Source organism: Apteryx mantelli, chromosome 9 (genome assembly GCF_036417845.1).
Source record: "Apteryx mantelli isolate bAptMan1 chromosome 9, bAptMan1.hap1, whole genome shotgun sequence".
Taxonomy (NCBI): domain Eukaryota; kingdom Metazoa; phylum Chordata; class Aves; order Apterygiformes; family Apterygidae; genus Apteryx; species Apteryx mantelli.
The window spans coordinates 10,315,910-10,333,883 of record NC_089986.1 but is presented as its reverse complement, the minus strand read 5'-3'; the positions used below and the strand labels follow the sequence as shown (position 1 = coordinate 10,333,883).

General features: G+C 52.0%; 1 protein-coding gene across 1 annotated transcript; it reads right to left on the bottom strand.

Moving 5' to 3' along the window:
- Positions 1-16,543: 16,543 nt before the first annotated feature.
- SOX2 (SRY-box transcription factor 2) lies at positions 16,544-17,491 on the bottom strand. The gene has a single exon (XM_013939801.2). It carries the CDS (start codon positions 17,489-17,491, stop codon positions 16,544-16,546), a length of 948 nt encoding a protein of 315 aa, XP_013795255.1.
- Between the last annotated feature and the right edge of the window lie 483 nt (positions 17,492-17,974).

Below are 17,974 nucleotides of genomic sequence, written 5' to 3'. Positions count from 1 at the left end.
GGGGAAGAGCTGCTTCTGCCAGCTCCATGTGTGCCTGCGTTGCTCGCGCCCACTACCCTCGGGAATTGGGGGAAAATCCCCCCGCGGGAGCGCGGACCGCGAGCGGCCGGGACGCAGCCGCCTGGCAGCGCCTCGCTCCTCCCAACCTCCAAGAAATGAACGTTTCGACGGCGAAGGAATTAGAGAATAGACGGGGCACTCGCATATAGTCCTCGCGGAAGAGGCTGCTGCCCTGGTAGTTATTTAGGCTTAAATTCTGCTGTCAACTTTTTTTTTCCCCCCACCAGGATCAGCAAGGTGCATTTCTGTGGACTGATTTGTTTGCTTTTAACGAGGCACGCTGCAAATAGTGGAAGCCTCCCATTTACCTTTTCTTCTTTAACCGTTTTAATTATCATCACTGACCTGTTGGGCATACCTACAGTATCAATGTCCTTTTTACATCGCTGCCTTCCCTTTCTCTGCATGTTTCTGCTATTTAACACTTGCTACCTTTGCCATTAGAGTCCTAGAGTGACCCCCATGGGTATATTTGAAAGAAAGACCCTCTGCATTCCACCACTGCCTCCTTACCCAAGTAATAGCAAAGGGACCATTCAGACACATGGACCACACTGAAGCATTAATTAGGCTGATGAAATCCATAGAAATGTATGGATTCAGCATAATCGAGTTTCTTCTGCTGACTATAGTTAAGGAATACGTGAGCAGCTGGGAGAATAGAAAGTACTGTTAGGGTGAAGTCATGCATGTAATTGAGTATATTTAACATAACCATTTTAATGATCGGTGATTAAAAGTGCATCTACTTAAATTGTATACCTCTGCAATTTGTCCATATCAACTTTAGAGCACACACAAAGAAAAGGTCGTCATATAAATTTATAAACAAGATCCCTTCCCGGCTACACAGCACTCGAGCTGGAATGATAACTCTGCAGCGGTAAAGGGGGAAAAGGCCTTTCGCTAGAAAACAGCTACGCCTGTGTGATATTAATTAATCACTGTTTTGGCCCCTTTTCTCTCCCATGCAGTCACAGTATTAGAAGTGCATAATAAGTGAGTTTTCTTTTCATCCGTAATTATTTTTAACAATTAAACCACTCGGGAAAAAAAATCCCTGGGTTTGTTCCACATATTAAAGTAGTATCTTTCCCCTCGCTTGACAACATTGTGTGTACGGGTGTGTGCGTGTGTACATATACATATATTTTAAAAGAATATTTATCTGCAAAAAATGTTGCCGGAGACCTAGCAAGGAAACGACAAGGGTTTAAACTTCTCCCCTCGCTAAACTTCTACATACAACGAGCAGAGGTTAAAGTCTGGAAGTACGGGCAGTGTTTGGGGGAGACAGAGCTGACGGGCATGGCTGCGTCTCCTCGCAGGAGATCCCCGCAGAATGGGAAATTAGCGGTGGAAATCTGCTAGTGGGGACTATATCCCACAAAGCCCACGCGTTTGGAGGCTGAGTGTCTCTCTCTCGCCTATTCAATCTGCCCCGGCTGGTTGCAGCGGATAAATAGAGTCATTGTGGAGCCCATACACAAACCAGCCCCGCTCCCTCCCCCGCTCCCCCGGGCTGCAGCGCGCACAAATCCGCAGCCGCTTTGCACCAAGAGGAGCCCGAACTTCTCGTCCCTTTGCTGCACGGCGCCCGTGGGAAAGGCGCGTCCGCCCCTACGGAAGATGCGCGCTTAACGGCGGGACGGGGGTTCGCGGCGGGTGAGGGAGCCGGGAGCCCCCGAGGGCAGCGCGGGCTCTGCCTCCCCCCGCAGCGCCGCCGGGGTCCCTCGCCCCGCCGAAGATAACGGTTCAAAGTAGCCAGATGCACTAAACAGCAACAAAATGGGGAGGGGGAGAAGCGAGGGGGAAGGTTCGCTTAAGTTTATGGTGGAAAACTTCAACCGAGGTTCGCTGTAAGGTGAAATCCATTTGGGGACATTCCTTCAAAGCCGGCCCTCAGTGTCCCCCGGCCGGGCGAGAGGCTCCGCGCCCGGGGAGTCGTTCCGTGCAAGAGAATTTGCAGCCTTGAAAGCATATTTTTCTTCTAGCTATGGTGGCACTTAAATGATAATGTAGGCAATGCAACTGGGGAGATTTATATCTTTTGGAAAGTAGGACGAGCCAGATGGTAATAGCGTCATTAACAAACAAACTTAGGATCTGCAAGTGAAGCTTGAAATTGGGAAAGAGATCTGGAGAACAAAAGGAGCTGCTGTTGAGGGGGGAAAAAAGAGTCCCTCTTCTGCCGGCCAAATCTAAGAGCACATTCTGGAGGGGCTGCTCCTGCCCGGCACTAGATAATAAACGACGGCTTTTTCCTCCCCTGTTGTGACTGAGAAAGGACAGAGAAAACTTTTGCAATAGGCAAATGTGGCATTTATTTATGTGTAACCCTTTGTAGTCTCAAGTGTCCCAAATGGGCCTTTAATTCAAATCCCTAGTTTGATATGGAGGGATTGATTCTCCCAAGTTTAGCTTATAGAAACAAAGCGCCGCTTGTGGAAGTTGAAGGGCCAAAAGTTCAGTAATTATTTTTTCGAATTAATAGTATCGAATAAATATTAAAGGTTAAACGTTATTTGCGGAGAGAGCAGAAACAGCTGCAGGATTTATTGCGTCCAAGCCTTTCTGCAGACGCTCAGTGTGTGCCGGGAGGCCCCAGAGCTAACGCGGCCCCCGGGCCGGCTCGGGGAGGCGAGGTGAGGAGAGAAGAGGGCTCCGCACGGCACCGCGGCTCCCAGCGCTCGCCTCGGGGCCCGGGGGAAGGCCTTCAGCTCGGGCTAGGAAAGCAGAGGCTGCATCTCTGTCCCAGGGCTCACTCGCCCACTCCCCGCGGATTTACGCACAGGAGAGCCCATAAAGCCTGCAGACCCACCAGCTCTGGGCTGCTGGGAGGCTTCGGGCGGCTGGATGGGATGTTTGCCTCCTAAATTTTAACCAGTATGATCCCGAAGGCCATATAAATGTTTGGAGGTCTTTAGAAGATCCCCGCGAGTATCTTCCTTCCAGAGTAAAGTTGGTGGTCATTAAATGATTAATGATTTAAAAGATGCCTGTTAACAGCCCCAAGTTGAGAGACATGGACCTACGCTCTAAAGTGAAATCTAACGTGATTTTTTTCAAATGTGCTGGAGATCTTTAAAAGCCCCGAGGACTTACCCTTAAGGCATTATTCAAAGAAAAAAAACTGAGACTGGCGGTTCGTCACAGGCAATTGTAAAGGGTTTCAAAGGACCGATCAAACGAGTTGGAGAGTAATCTACATTAAAGTCCGGATGGCAGTGTTACAACATGCACCTGCAGGGTATTTGCTATCCGTGCCCCTTACAGAGCTACAAATCACCATTAAAGAAAGCTGCTTAAGCTTCCTCCTCGCTTCTAGAAAGACTTACTCGGGCTACTTCACTTTGATATTTATACATCTTGTTATTGATAAGTGTGGGGCTTTTCAGAGCTCCCTTCCCCCTTCCCGAACTGTCCCCGGGCACTTCTGCACTTTCCCCCCCGCACACGGCTCCGGGCGGGTGTCCGGGCCGCCGGGCCGAGCCGTCCCGGGCCGCTTCCCACGGGCGCCGGCCGCCGCTGGCGAGCGCGTCCCCGGCCGCGCCGACACGCGTGGGCGCGGGGCCCGGGACCGGCGCGGCCCGCGAGACACCGGCGGCCCGAGCGAAGGCTTCGCCGCATTGGCTTTATTTAAACTCCGCCGGCTCGGCTCTGCCGGGCAGGCGCTGTAACCGGGGAGACGGGGGCAGCCCGGGCCGTATCGGCACGCTGGCTGTCCTGGAGGATTTTCTCACAGTTGCGGGAGGCGCAGGCATGGAAATGAGCTCATTATGGCGAGGGAGTGGCGGCGAGGGCCGCCTCCCCCCGCCCCCGGCCCGGCCCGGTCTGGCCCGGCCCGGTCTGGCCCGGCCGAAGCCGGGGCTCAGGCGGGGGCGAGGAGGTTCGCCCCAGCCCCGGCCGGCTCCGGGGCGCAGGGAGCACTTGCTGCTGTTTATGTTTGGGGGGGGGGGGTAAGGCACCGCCGGTTTTAGCCATCCCTGCGCAGAGCCTTGGGAACGGGCGCGCTGTTAACTCTTGGCACGCCGCGGAGCCCCGCTCTGCCCGGCCATCCCGCTCTGGCCCGCTTTTCCCCTGCAAGCCCCCCTTCCCCGCTGCCCGCTCCTTCCAAGGCGCAACATGCAGAGCTCGCGGCGCTCCCCCTGCTAGGGGACTGCCGACGGAGAAAAGTAAAGTTGCAAAACAAACAAACAAACAAACAAGCCAGGAAAAGTAGGACCAAAAAAAAAAAGAAAAATCAAGACTTTCCACCCACACTAGGAGAAAAAGCCACAAAGGTCAATAATGAAAGGATGAATCGCCTCCCACGGCTGAAGACAGGGTTTGCAATCCTGATTCAGTGAATCTGGATTTCTGTTTCGGGGAATTTCAGTGATCAGGTCTGTGGCTTTTTAATACTTTCTTTGAGGGGGTTCTTGCACAAAAAAAAAAAAAAAAGTCGCAGGTCTGAGGCTGGTGCCCCTGATCTTGGCGACCCGACGGCCCCGCGGGGCGGCCCGGCTGGCCGGGAGGGGGGCGCCCCCGGGGAGGGGTACCAAGGCCCAGCACCCTGCCACCCAGGGACCCGCACCACCGAAGTGGTGGCTCCTGGTCTGGACAGCGATGGGACACATAGGGGGATGAAACAGAAAGGGACTTCACTGTACTTGATCCAGAAGAGGATTTAGCTGCAGTTATCCCGATCGCTTGTTTATGTCAAAACTGAAAACAAAAGGAAGGGGAAATATCCTATATTTGGTATCTCTGCCTCATCTCTTGACACCCTCGGAGGCGATCCGCCGCGAGGAAGACTGATACACATCACCCTTCATCTCCCGCCGCCTGAGCCCAGCGCGTATCAAAGCGCGCATTGTTCGGCGCTCGGGGGGAGCCCGCGGGACGCGGCCGCGCATCAGCGTTGTTGCCAGCTCCCCTCGGCCAAAGTTTTCTAAATCAACTCTTTTGCAGCACAATTGCCCTCAGAGGGGGTGGCGGAGCAGGAGGGACAGGGCTCAGCCACCCCGACGGGCTGCTCCCGAAAGGTAGCGTCGAGCGCCAGGGAAAAACCAACCCGCGCAGCCCCCAAAGCGCGGGGCGCCCCGCGCAGCGCTGCGCAGTGCCCGGGGCTGGGCAGCGGGGCGCTGCGCGCAGAGCCGCGCTGGGGGTGCGCATCCCCCCCCCCCCACGCCAGGGAGCCCCGCAACGTCTCCCGCGGAGCCCCCCGGGGCCCCGGCGCTGCCCCCCCCCCCCGCTGGCAGCCGGGGGCACCGGGCCGGGCAGGGGAGGCCGGGGGGGAGCGGGAGCCCCAGGGCAGCGGGGAGGGGGCGCCCGGGGCCGGGGGGGGGGGCGGCCGTCGGGGCCTGGCACCTTCCTGCCCCACACCGGCGGGCGCAACTTGCCGTCGCCTCCAAACTGTTGCAAGAGCAACGCTGCGCCCGTCTCCGGGGCGGGCAGCGGGGTGGCAAAGAGCAGCAACGGGGACCCCCCCGCCCCCCCAGCCGCCCCGCCGCCGGGCCTGACCCCCCCGGCCCGGCTCCTCGGGGGAGGCAGCGGCCGGGAGGGAGCGAGGGGCGAGCGCGCCTTGGGCCAGGCTCTAATTTGGTGTGTACGCTTGAGCCTGCCATCTGAAGTGCTGTATAGCAACGAGGGGAAAGGGGTGTATTTGCTGCTGGAAGATTTAGGTTGTTGCTAGGATGTGAGAACAAAAAATCTTCAATAAGTCGGGGAGGGGGGAGGCCGGGGCAGTGGGGGAGGAAGGGGGGGTTATAAGGTTTGTCACAGGGAAAAGTGCAGACATCTGCTGGAACTTCCATATCTAAGCTGTTCATTTACAGGAGCCAACTTCTGAAATCTCCACAATTAGATCTGCATTGTTCTTTCTCAACAACACTGCCTAGAAAGAAAAGGTCTTCTCTGTCGGGGCCAATCCAACGAAGCGTTTGACGTTATTAAATAATAAAGCGATTGTGATTTACATTGTTGTTCAGAAAAAGGGCCAATTATCCACTGTTATGTTGCCATAAAGATCATATTAACTCGAATTAGTAATCAAACAATATGCTAGCGTTAAAAGTATAGAGAGGACGACGCGACTGGTCTTGTTGCATCCTCACTTTTCCTTGTAAAACCAGAAGCATAAATACATTTGAAAGAGGCGCATAAACTTCATCCTCAAAGGAAAAAAAAGTAAGAGAGGTGCAAGCATTTGTGATTAATGGTCCCCCGTGTTGATTGTTTTCAATTAATTCAAAGCCACCCAAATCTCATATTGATTTTCTGTTTACAAATCAATTCATTCTCCTAAGTAATATCACAGGAAATATTCCACAGTGCTTTGTGAATCAGGGCGATTTTTTGTCGCTGTTAGATTGCTTTTAGGGCTGGGATTTGGGAGGGGTTTTTTTTGCTGTTGTGTTTTTCGGAGCAGTGATTTTAAAAGACGCTTGAGTTCAATCCAAAGACGATCCCAAACGCCACCAAAAACGCAAACCCAGGCGCATCCTTGCAGTCGAGCAAATTCGTTCTGCCATAATCAAATAATTATTTTTTATTAAAGCAGTTATTAGGTTTATAACTCACTTGCCACTTAAATTTGTGCAACCAAGCAAGGCGATCTAAATAGGCTGGAGCTGCCCCTTGGGTGCGGCATGTGAGCGGTGAGCAGAAGGATTAATTGCGGGTGTGCGCAGCGGCAGGGCACAGAGGCTACCGGGTAGCGCGGCGGCAGGGAAGTGGGGAACTACAAGCGGGCAGCGCGGAGCGGGCAGCGGCGGCAGCACTTTGCACGTCCCCGCCGCAGACTGCATGTGACACCTAGCCCGCGACGCGACGGCTCCCCAAAGCGAAGCCACCAGCTTCGCTGCTGGTAGCGCTCAGCCGCAGCTGGGCGAAGGTTGGCGCTGGGAGAGCTCCAACTTGTTGGCGATATATAAGGCGCTGGCAGGTGATGCCCCAGCAAGCAACCAGCGGCAGAGACACGGTTAAAACCATCCCTAAAACAAAGTGTAACCGATCCGTAATTTTTAATATAGACGTATCAATATTATCTCTTCTCTTGTATGGAGACGAGTTCCGTTCTTTTGTGCTCGGGATGACAAGATCTGACCCCTGAAAACGTGTTGCAGACACTTACTGGAATCTGACTATTATTTCTAATGTCATTTATTGCGAACACGTTTTGTTAGCAGCTGGGGGGGGTGGTTTACTTGGAGCTCAGGTAATAACTGGTTAGCTGTCAGCTTCTCCCATTTAGCAGCATTCAGGCAAAGAATGGCTTTGCCAAAGTGTTGCAGAAGCTGATGCTATTTGTTACCACGATTAGGAGAGGGGGAAAAAAAAAAAAAAAAAGAACTTTCACAGTAACATGGGTTTTTTATAAGCAAACACAGAGCAATTTTCCTCAGCGCAATGCATCGGTAAGTATATCCAAAAGAGCTTAATCTACTTCTCGCAGGATAGGTGCAGGGGCAAGGCGCCGGCGCCGGGGCTGCGGCGGCCCCGTCTCATTGGCTTGGCCGCGATAGGACGAGGCGCGTTGCGGCGGCGCGCGGCGCGGAGGCAATCAGAGCCGCCGGCTGCGGAGCGAGCCCTCACTCCGCAAACCACTCCGAATAAAACTGGAGTAACCAAGTGTAACCATCTAGCTTCCTCTAAGCAGATCGCCGAGAAAAAAAAGAAAAGAAAAAAAAACGGAAATAAGCCAAGGAAAACCAATCTGTACCGAATTAATATGAGTGCAAAGTTTTTATCCGTGTGTAAGGATAATATATTAAGCCAAAAAGGAGACAGGTTATCTCTAAACAGGATTAATATGCGTTCGTGTATAGGATTAGACCATCTCATCCATTTAAAAACAGTGTCTCTCTTCCTCCCCGCACCATTTTATTATATATATTAAAAAAAAATCTTTCCCCATTAGGAGCACTTGGAAAATGCATTTTATTAATCGAGGTTTTTTTTTTCCAATCAAATGCAACTGATGTCTCTGAATGAGCTGCCTTGTAAGGAAACGGGCCATTTTTTAAAACCTGTGATCAAAACAGACCTGTCTTCAGAGAGAGCACAGCAGATTTAAATGTTGGTCAAAAGGAGTCACAACTGTTCATTAAAAGCAAACCCTAACTAGTGCTAATGTATAGCCATTTTGTGAGCTCAGGACTGTGGAAAGAGGCGAAAAAAGTCTGAGAGTGTGAGCTGATGCCGTGCTGGCTGGCAGTGTGTGGTCTATTGTAGGGAATGTGCTTTTTCCACTGAACAGAGAGCCCCCCTCTTTTATTCCCCAGCTCTACTGCACCTGCACTGGATCAGGGAGCTACTGCCATTCACCACATCAACAGAGAAGACATCTCTGACAGCACTCAATTCATTACATTTCTTCCTGCTTTTCAAACCAACACACAAAAAAAAAAGAGTATTGCCAATCAGTGCCGGGGGGGGGGCAGGGAAGAAATCTTACAATACTTTATATTCGCAACTCATTTTGGATTTCATTAGTCAGAAAACTCACTTCTCAGCCAGTTACAACTTTTTCTCTCTTTTCTCTTTTCTTTTTTCTTTTCTTTTTTTTCTTTCGTTAAGGAACTGCTGGAAGAAGGAGCTGGTGTAAGTGCCATATCCCTCTCGCAGCGGCACCCCTCCCTGCGTGCAGAGCCTGCAACTAGAGGGAAAACTTTGAGCCAGGGCCTCCCGGAGCAGCCGGTGAATAGAGCAAGCGGGCGGCTGCGACTTTCCCCAGGAGAAAGAGCTGCAAGTTTATTCATAATTCATGGTAGCAAAGCAGCCTGCTCTTAGGAGATGGGAAGAAAGAAGCAGCCAAAGAGACGAAAGTGTTCCTAAACATTTCAGGCAGTTTTGTCCCAGGGTATTGCTCCGGGCCCCCTTCGCAGGAGATGTGCGGGCTGCGAAGTGTTCAGTGCCTCGGCAGCCGCCAAAGGCAGAGGACGCGCGCACCAGTGTAACCCGGGGAGAAAGTTGTTACCGGCCAAACTCTTCTAAGGGGGCTCCAGGGAATTTAGGTTTAGTTTGGTTTCTCTAAAAAACCGTTTTTCAGAAGCATTTGCAAGCGAAAGAAACCGAGCCGAGGGTTTTAGATTCAGGTATTTGATCTCGCCGGATCCAGACATCTAATTAGAGTGGCCTCAGCGATTGCAGCGGTGTTAATTCCCATTGTTCCCCTCGCCAATCTCTTGGCCCTCCACCACTGGGTTACTCCCATTTTCAAAATCAAAAAAATTGTTTTTTCTTTAAATTTTAAACCGAAAAAAAATGCTTTCCCCTCTTCAATCCATTTTCCTCTATCACGAGCAAAAGCAAACACTCCTGGGTATTTTTTTCTCAGACACTGGCAAAGGATCACACCCCCTCAGTGGGATCTTAACAGAAATAAAGCACAAGGAGCTCTTGCCTACCTTAAAAGTAGGAGGAAATCCAATTGTCTGGTTTCGAGTGTAATGTGTGTATCGATAAGGAAGACACTGTCGTCTCAGAAACGGGACCAAATTAATCTATTGGTTTCTTTACATCAAAACCAGTTCAGATGTGTGCTTTTGAAACACTGATTCATGTGACAGGGAAGTCGCAACTACTGTGTGTGCATAACATGGGGAGGACACCGAGAGAAAACCTGCAGAAACGCAAACTCCACTCGCGGGAAAGCTAGATTGCTTTTTAAGCTAAAACTAATAATTTCATAACTGATTCACATTCAATCCGGCGCCGGTGACGTCACGGGGGTATTAGCATACGAGGAGGGGATGAAGCCAGTGTGGCTGGAGTTGATAAGGTGCCTCCTGAGGAATTCGCTGCTTGTTTTAATACATTAATTATTTCTCTGTCTTCCGCAAGTTTTGCAATTTGTAAGAGCTTAAAGGAACCATCATTTCCAGAAATGCCAAAAGGACACGTTTAAGATCTTCTTACGCGGCAGTGGCACCCACAAGAGCAGCGCAGGAGCCGGGGGTAGCGGGCCAGGGCCCCAGCCCCTCTTTGCTCGCCCTCAGCGCGGAGGCTCCGCGGGTCCCGCGGTGCCCTCCGCGCCGCGCAGCACCCGCGGCCCCGCCGGCGCCGCAGAGCGCGGGGAGGTTTATTTATTTCGAATTTATTTCGAGTTTATTTCGAATTGACTCAAGGCGGGTCCTGACCCCGCGCATCCTTACTCGCCTGAGTAAGCCCCGCTCGCCCGGCCGGGCCTCCCGGGCGCTGCGGAGCCGCAGGCAAAGGGCAGGAGCAGGCAGCGTTTGCAGGATGGGGCCCGCAGCCGGGCGCGCGTGTGTCCCCCCTCGCCGGCACCCCCGGGCACACCACCCGCGGGGCAGAGGCCTGCTCCTCTCCCGGGCCAGGTGCGGTCCCCCGGGCCGCGAAACACGACTTTCTGCAAAAAAGCGCCCGCATCACGTCAGCAGCCCCGGCTGCGGCGGCGGGGACGGGGCCCCCCAGGTCCGCGGACCCCCCCCCCCCCCGGCGGGCCGGGGCAGCCCGCAGGAGATCCGGGGGCCGGGGCACCTGCCGGGGGGGCGCCGGGCCAGGGGCGCGTCGGTGGGGCCGAGCGGAGCGGCCCGGCCAGGCTCTGCCCCGGCTGCGGCCAGCGGGGACCGCCGGGTGCCGGAGCCCCCCGAGCGCCCGGCGGCATCGCCGCCCCGGCCCCGGCTGGACCCGGCGGCTGGACCCGGCGGCCCCCGGCCAGAGCCCCCCCCCCGCCGCGGAGCCCCTCGCTGCTCGGCCTGGGCACCACCGCCCGCCGCCGTGGGGCCCCAGCGCACCGCGAGGCCTTTTTTTTCCGGGGGATGGGGGGAGCGGGGGGACACGCAAACAAAACAAATGGAAAAGCTGGAAGAAAAAGAATAGGATAAAAAGCGCACTCTGCAGAAAGCCCGTCCACGTTGCAGCGGTGCTGCGACGCGGCACGTCGCTGCCGTCCTCGCGGCCGGAGTCACCGGAGGGAAACTCCGGTGCAAACTTCTCCGTCCCCCCCCCCGGGCCCCGCTCCTCCGCGCTGTCACCCGCAAACAGGGATCGCTGCTGGCACGGCTCTGCTGCCAAACGCTCCTATTAAAAGGATTTAACTGTGCAGGTTTTTCCGGCCTGGGAAGCCGCGCTCCCAGGACGAAACCTTCCCATGCAATAAATGTCCAAGCCGATCTCTCTATGAGCGTTTCTAAATTATAATGAAAAATTACAGCTCTTTTCGGCGCGTCCCCTCCCCCCGCATGCACAGGCGCACACGCACACACACGCACACACACACACACACACACACACTGGGCTTCAACCACAGCAAATCTGCTGCGCACTCCAAAAGCACAGCTTAAAAATAATCACTTCGAGGCTGTGTGATGTGGGCTTTTTTGTTGTTGCTGTTGCTGTTGTTTCTTGCAGCTTCTCCCCTCTCGGCTTTAAGCACCTGCATGCGAAAATCGGTCCCCGGCGCCGGGAGCCCGGGGCGATGCGGCCGCCCGGGCCCCGTGCGCGGCGCGGCCCCCGGCGCCTCCGGCCTGCGGCCCCGCGGCCGCGCTGCCCGGCGCGGGGAAACGGCGGCTTCTTCCGCACCACTGCGGCCCCCGCGGAAACTGCGGAATCTGCAACTCCGAGAATTGCCATTTTTGTTGGTTTTGGGTTTTTTTTAAAAAAGCTTGCAAGCGAAAAAGCCCCCCACACTCACTTCAGAGCTGCATATCCTCGCCAAGTGGACTTGATTCCTCAAAAGCAAAATAGCACCAAACTTCTTGAAATTCCCCGTGCCATCGTCAGAAAATCTGGTTTTAATTACCAAATCTAAAAAAGCGGTGGTGCTAACTAGCAGGCGATCAAACCGCAATCAAACTTCAATCTCTGAGCAGTTAGCTATAAACTGTCAGCAATTGAAAAGTAAACCTGGTGCACACAAAGGCTCTGTTTAATTTTCTTGTTGTAATGGCTCTAAATGAGGACCCCATCACTATGCAGTTAAGCGGTGTTGCTTGTCCCCCTGAGGCGCTGATCAGTTCTTTTTAATGTGAGAAAACTGGCAGCTCGAAGCCCGTCAATGGAGCTCCCACAACAAAAGTCCTGAAAAGCTGAATGAATTGGGTTTGTAATTACTGCTTCCCTCTCCCCCCTTGCAGCTTATCTCTTATTCATTCAACATATATTATTGTCACCTAATCGCACACTCCCAACATTTTTTTTTAGTATCTACTACTGCGGACATGTTTGTTGTAGAAATTAAACAAAATAACCCTCCCTTCTCTCGCCCCCCCCCCAACAACAAAAATGTTGAAACGACAGTGTCAAGCGAGGCTGGCTGGCTTTAAAAACGCAAAGATTAAGCTTCCCTGCGATCTGAATGTCAGCATTTTGAATACATCCTCGGAAATCTCGTAGGCACCAAAGCATGCTTTAGATTTTAATATTTGAGTTAGATCAGGGTTTAAATAAGTGAAGTGTATCTAATCACGCCTATCAGTAATGGGCCTCTTTCTTTCAGTGGGACCTATATTATATACTGCTTAAATTGCCGAGCTATCAGCCTCCTATTCGAAGACAGATACACAGTTCTGCTGCACGTTAGGCAGGAGGAATCAATATTAGGGGACAAAACACCGTCGCGGTGATCATCTGCAACCCTTGACGTCTGACACAGGAGCATTAGGTATCTCAAAGAACAAAACACGTTTTCAGCCCAGAAATACGCGATGGCAAACGGCAGCCGCTCGCTGCCTCCGCGTCCGCGGGCGGGAACGGGGCTGCGAGGCAGAGCGCGGCGCTGCCCGCTCCCCCACCGCAAGAAGCTGTCGGTTGCAGAAATAAGTACAGCTATTACAACCAAATCTACTAACAGTCTAAATAATTAATTGAACCATTGCTCTTTGACCCTTGGAAAGTCCAGTAGGGACCCGTTTGTAGCAATAATACCCCCGAATGAGCCCTTGTCAAATATTCATTTAGTGGTTAATGTGAGCGATTTCCCCCTGGGACAGTCTGTAATACCAGCTTCCCAGCTTTGGCAAGAAACCCTGCTAATCTACCTCTCCAGTTCCGCAAAATATTTTAACACCCCAGCCCTTAAAAAGCCGTAAAAAAATCACAGGGGAAACTATAATCTTATCCTTGGGTTCATTTCGGCTCTGGATAAGGTTAGTGAAACATTACACTAACCCTCTTGGACGGAGCATCACCCCCGCTTTAGAGCACACAACAATTCACAAGTGAGGGAATACACAGAGAACCCAAAAGGTCTTCAATAACCAAAAGAAAAACACAGGCACCAGCTCTGCTACGCATTTCAGCTGCAATAAACGACAGCCCAGGATAATGGTTTAGGTGTAAATGGGATCATTCAATGTGTTCAATTTAAAATTAGCAGTGGACAATGGCGTTCTTCCAAGTAACACTTTAAAAATAAAATCATTCAGCTGTACATGTAAAATGCTCTGGGTTATCCTCTCTAAATAGATAAATATATAAATAGATACATGGATGGATGGATGGGTGGATGTAAGGAATCCGTCCAAGGGAGATCAAGTTTCAACAGCATGTATTTTACATCATACTCCGCAATCTAAGCTTAAACAAATTGCCAATATAAAAGTTGCTGAATGCACTAAGCCTGAATATGTGGCTTAGTGCCTTTTGTTTAATTGTACTACCTCGCCTTCTCTATGAGAATTGTAAAAGGACCAACATTTCCAACTACCTCCCTCGAATATTTTAGTTAGCACTTCAAAAAGGGCCCAGGTTTTATTGCTGTTAATTGGCTAAGATTCGCTTTAAAAAATGGAATCGCAATATCGATTGGGCTTTTATTCCAAGTTCTCTTTTTTTTTCCAGCTAGGCAAGTGGGAGCGGGGATATGTGCTCGTTACCACGTGAATAATCCCTAGATGCATTACAAACGCTGCACGGCTCTGAAAAAAATACATTACTCTTTGCATTAATGAAAAAAAAAAGAAGAAAATGTTGGGAATCTGCGATAACCGCAGCGCTGCCCAAGTCCCGCGACGGCGCAGAAAGAAAAGGGACAAAGGGAGCTAAACTACATAAACAGACAGCGAGCAAAACTCCACATCTCCTAGTCTGGCAATTTCAGTTTTCATCTGGACACCAGGCATCAAGTCTGGAGGCCAGAACTGAACCTAGGAAATAGCACGACCAAATAAAAGCCACGACCAGTCAGGTAACTTTTTCTTTTTTGGGTGATATTTTCACCTTCTTCCTCCCTGAGCTAAAGTGCAATCCAGTTACCGAAACAAAAATACTAGAAAGAAAAGCGGAGCAACACTTGCCCCCGCTGCGGGAACCCGCTCCGTGCCTCGCTCGAGCAAACCCTCAGCTCCTCTCCGCGCCTCGCACCGCGCACCGCGCACCAAAGACCGGACAGGCCAGAGCGCGGCTGCCACCGCGCTGCCCCCAGTTCTCGCTCTTTTATTACCATTATCGCTTGCCTCTCCCCACGCGTGTTTCCCCAAAGAAGCCCCAGCCCTGCCAGCAGCCGGGCTCCACGGGGGCGAAAGGGCCTCCGCTCCGCTCCGCTCCGCCGCCCGTCGCGCCGCGCTCCGCAGCCGGGCCGGGCCGCGCCGGCGGGGCCCTGCCGGCGGCGGCTCCGCGCAGGGCCGCGGCCGCGCAGCGGCGCGCAGCTTCCGCCCGGGCTCTTGCCGTTACGAGGGTACAAAGTGAAACTCTACCTGAGCGGGCCGCGGAGCTCTCCTCTATTTGGCGGGCGCCGCCGCTTCTCTCTGGGCCTGGGGCCGGCTGCAGAGACTGTCCGAATTGGGGCTACACCGCGCTGGCAAGTCAAGAAATAGGATTCAAGAAAGAGCTGTGATAAAGCGTGAAAGTCTCTGACATTCGACCTTTTTTTTCTTTTTTTTTTTTAATTTCGTTTCGCTCGCTTGCTCGCTTTTGGCCGTCGCTCACCTCCGCCCGGCCGAGCCCCCCGCTGCCCTCGCCGCTCGCCTCCTCCTGCGCTGCCCCAAAGCGGCGGCGGAAAGTTTGGGAGCCCCGCACAAAGGGGGAGCTGCCACCGACCGGCCCGGCCCGGCCCCGGCCGCGGCCTCCTGCCTGCCCCGGGGCGGGGGGAAAGCGAGGCGCTGCCCAGGCTCGAGACGCCTAACCGGGACGCCTGGGCCCTCTCACCGCGGCTCCGCGCAGCCCTCCGGCCCGGCCCGGCCCGGCCCGGCCCCGCCGAGGCAACAAGTGGTCCCCGACGGCGAGTCCAAAGCGTCCTGCTGCCCCTCCGCGCCCTGCTCGCCAAGGGGAAGGGAATCTGGAACAGACCGGGTTACTCCACACTCCCGTTCCCGCAAAGCAGTCACCTTTAGTTACCTACTTAAAGCTACTGTACCTTAAATATATCTATAAAAATATATGCACGTGCTATATATATATATTGCTGTATTATTTAGAGTACTCAGTTGCTCACAATGATACCACCTTCTACTGTATGAATTATTAAAAAAAAAATCTTGCATTACAAAAAATAAATCCAAGACTCAAGCGTAACTTCAGTGTCCATATGTCAAAAATTTATTTATCTCAAACTGTGCATAATGGAGTAAAAACTTAACTTGAATATGTACCTGTTATAAGGATGGTATTAGTTCAAATATATACATGGACTGTCGGCAGACTGATTTCAAATAATACAGAGCCGAATCTTTAAAATACAACTACGGAAAATGAGAAAAAAAGAACTTAAAATATCATCACAATAAATTTACAGAAATATTACAAACCATAAGAAAATATTTCAAACACAGTAATTTCAGGTTGGTATTTTTCCTTTTTTTTTTTCTTTTTCTTTTCTCTGAACAGGATGAAGTCTGGAAACAAAAAGTTATTATAAATTAACAAACGGCGTGTGAACCTGCATGGCAATTTTTGCTTTTTAACAAGAAGTAAAAAAAAAATTTAGTACAATCTAAACGTTTGCCCTTTTATAGCAAACCAAGCCCATGGTTCGCAAGTACTCGTCCTACCTTTTTGCCTTTTGTACAATTTCTAAAACAATTTAAATGTCCAAATGCTGTAAAATAATTTCCTCTCCTCTTGCAGCTGCTATAAATTCAGCTGCCAAAGTCACAATGCTCCAAGTAGACTCTATTTTTAAAAAATAATTGGCAAATTCTCGAGTTTGTTTTCTTCCCTCTCTATATTACCAATGGACATTCTGATTGCCATGTTTATTTTGATAAATACTGTACAAAAGTTGCCTGCAAATATTAAAACATTTTCCTCTTCGCTCTTTGAGTCTAGCTCTAAATATTATTGGTAAAGACTTTTGCAAACTTTCTGCAAAGTTCCTACCGTTTTCACTAGAACTTTTTAAAAGTTTTGTGTAGTTGCTTCCCCTCCAAGATCTATACAAGTTCCTCGTCGGTTTTATTTCTCCCCCCCCCCTCCCCGCCCCCAGTTTTCTCTGTACAAAAATAGTCCAAAAAAAAAAAAGTCCAGAATTTCTAATAAAAGTTTTTTTGTTTGTTTGTTTTGTTTAGTTTTCCTTTCCCCCACCCCCGGCCCCTTTGTCTTACATATGCGATAGAGGGAGTGTGCCATTAATGGCTGTGCCAGGAACAGGTGCACTCTGGTAGTGTTGGGACATATGAAGTCTGCTTGGGGCAGCTGGTTCTGGTACTTCAGCACCTGGTAGATACATGCTGATCATGTCCCGGAGGTCCCCCGCTTGGCAAGGAGCCCTTGAATGAGACGAGGAAGTGACTACGGGGGGACTGGAGCTGGATTCCGTCTTGACCACCGAGCCCATGGAGCCCAGGGCCATGCCCGGGGTGCCTTGCTGCGAGTAGGACATGCTGTAGGTGGGCGAGCCGTTCATGTAGGTCTGCGAGCTGGTCATGGAGTTGTACTGCAGGGCGCTCACGTCGTAGCGGTGCATGGGCTGCATCTGCGCCGCGTTGTGCGCGTTCAAGCCCGGGTGCTGCGGGTAGCCGAGCTGCTCTTGCATCATCCCATAGCCTCCGTTGGTCCAGCCGTTCATGTGCGCGTAACTGTCCATCCGCTGGTTCACCCCAGCTCCCAAGGTGGCCCCAACCCCTACCCCAGTCGTCATGGTATTGGTGCCCGGCGCCAGTAAGCCCCCTGGCAACGTGTACTTATCCTTCTTCATGAGGGTCTTGGTTTTCCTCCGGGGTCGGTATTTATAATCCGGGTGCTCCTTCATGTGCAGAGCTCTGAGCCGCTTGGCTTCGTCAATGAAGGGTCTCTTTTCCGCCTCGGATAAAAGTTTCCACTCGGCCCCGAGCCGCTTGCTGATCTCGGAGTTGTGCATCTTCGGGTTCTCCTGGGCCATTTTCCGCCGCTGCCCGCGGGACCACACCATGAACGCGTTCATGGGCCGCTTGACCCGGTCCGGGCTGTTCTTCTGGTTGTTGGCGGCCGAGTTGGAGTTGCCTGTGCCTCCCCCCGAAGTTTGCTGGGGGGCGGGAGGTTTCAGCTCGGTTTCCATCATGTTGTACATTCAAACTACTTTTGCCTGGAACCAGCCTTGAGCGGAGAAGCGAGGAGCAGCGGCAGCAAAGTCCCAAGCCGGACTTTTTTTTTTTTTTCCTAGGGAGGGGTAGGAAAGGGGGGAGGGGGACTCCCCAAAACCACACTTGGATCAAGATCAGAATCTTCCTCTTCGCTGATGGATTAATAATGCTAATAACTGCTATTATTACTGCCGGAGCCTTGATTTTAAAAAACTTCTTCTTCCTCCTTTTTCCCTTTTCTCTGGCTGCCTCGCTCTCTCTCTCGCTCTCTCTCTCTCTCTCTCTCCACCTCAGTCTTAAAGAGCCAGCAAACTACTTTACCCCCTTTTGCAAACACACACACTCTCTCTCTCTGCCTTGACAACTCCTGATACTTTTTTGAACAAGTTAATAGACAACCATCCATGTGATGGGGGCTTGTCAGGGAATAAATGTGTTCGCCCCGGCCAATCAGCGCGCGGCGGCTCCTC

What these genes read in the sequence shown, in the direction of transcription:
- SOX2 (XM_013939801.2), bottom strand. Translation starts at nt 17,491, where the DNA reads ATGTACAACATGATGGAAACCGAGCTGAAACCTCCCGCCCCCCAGCAA.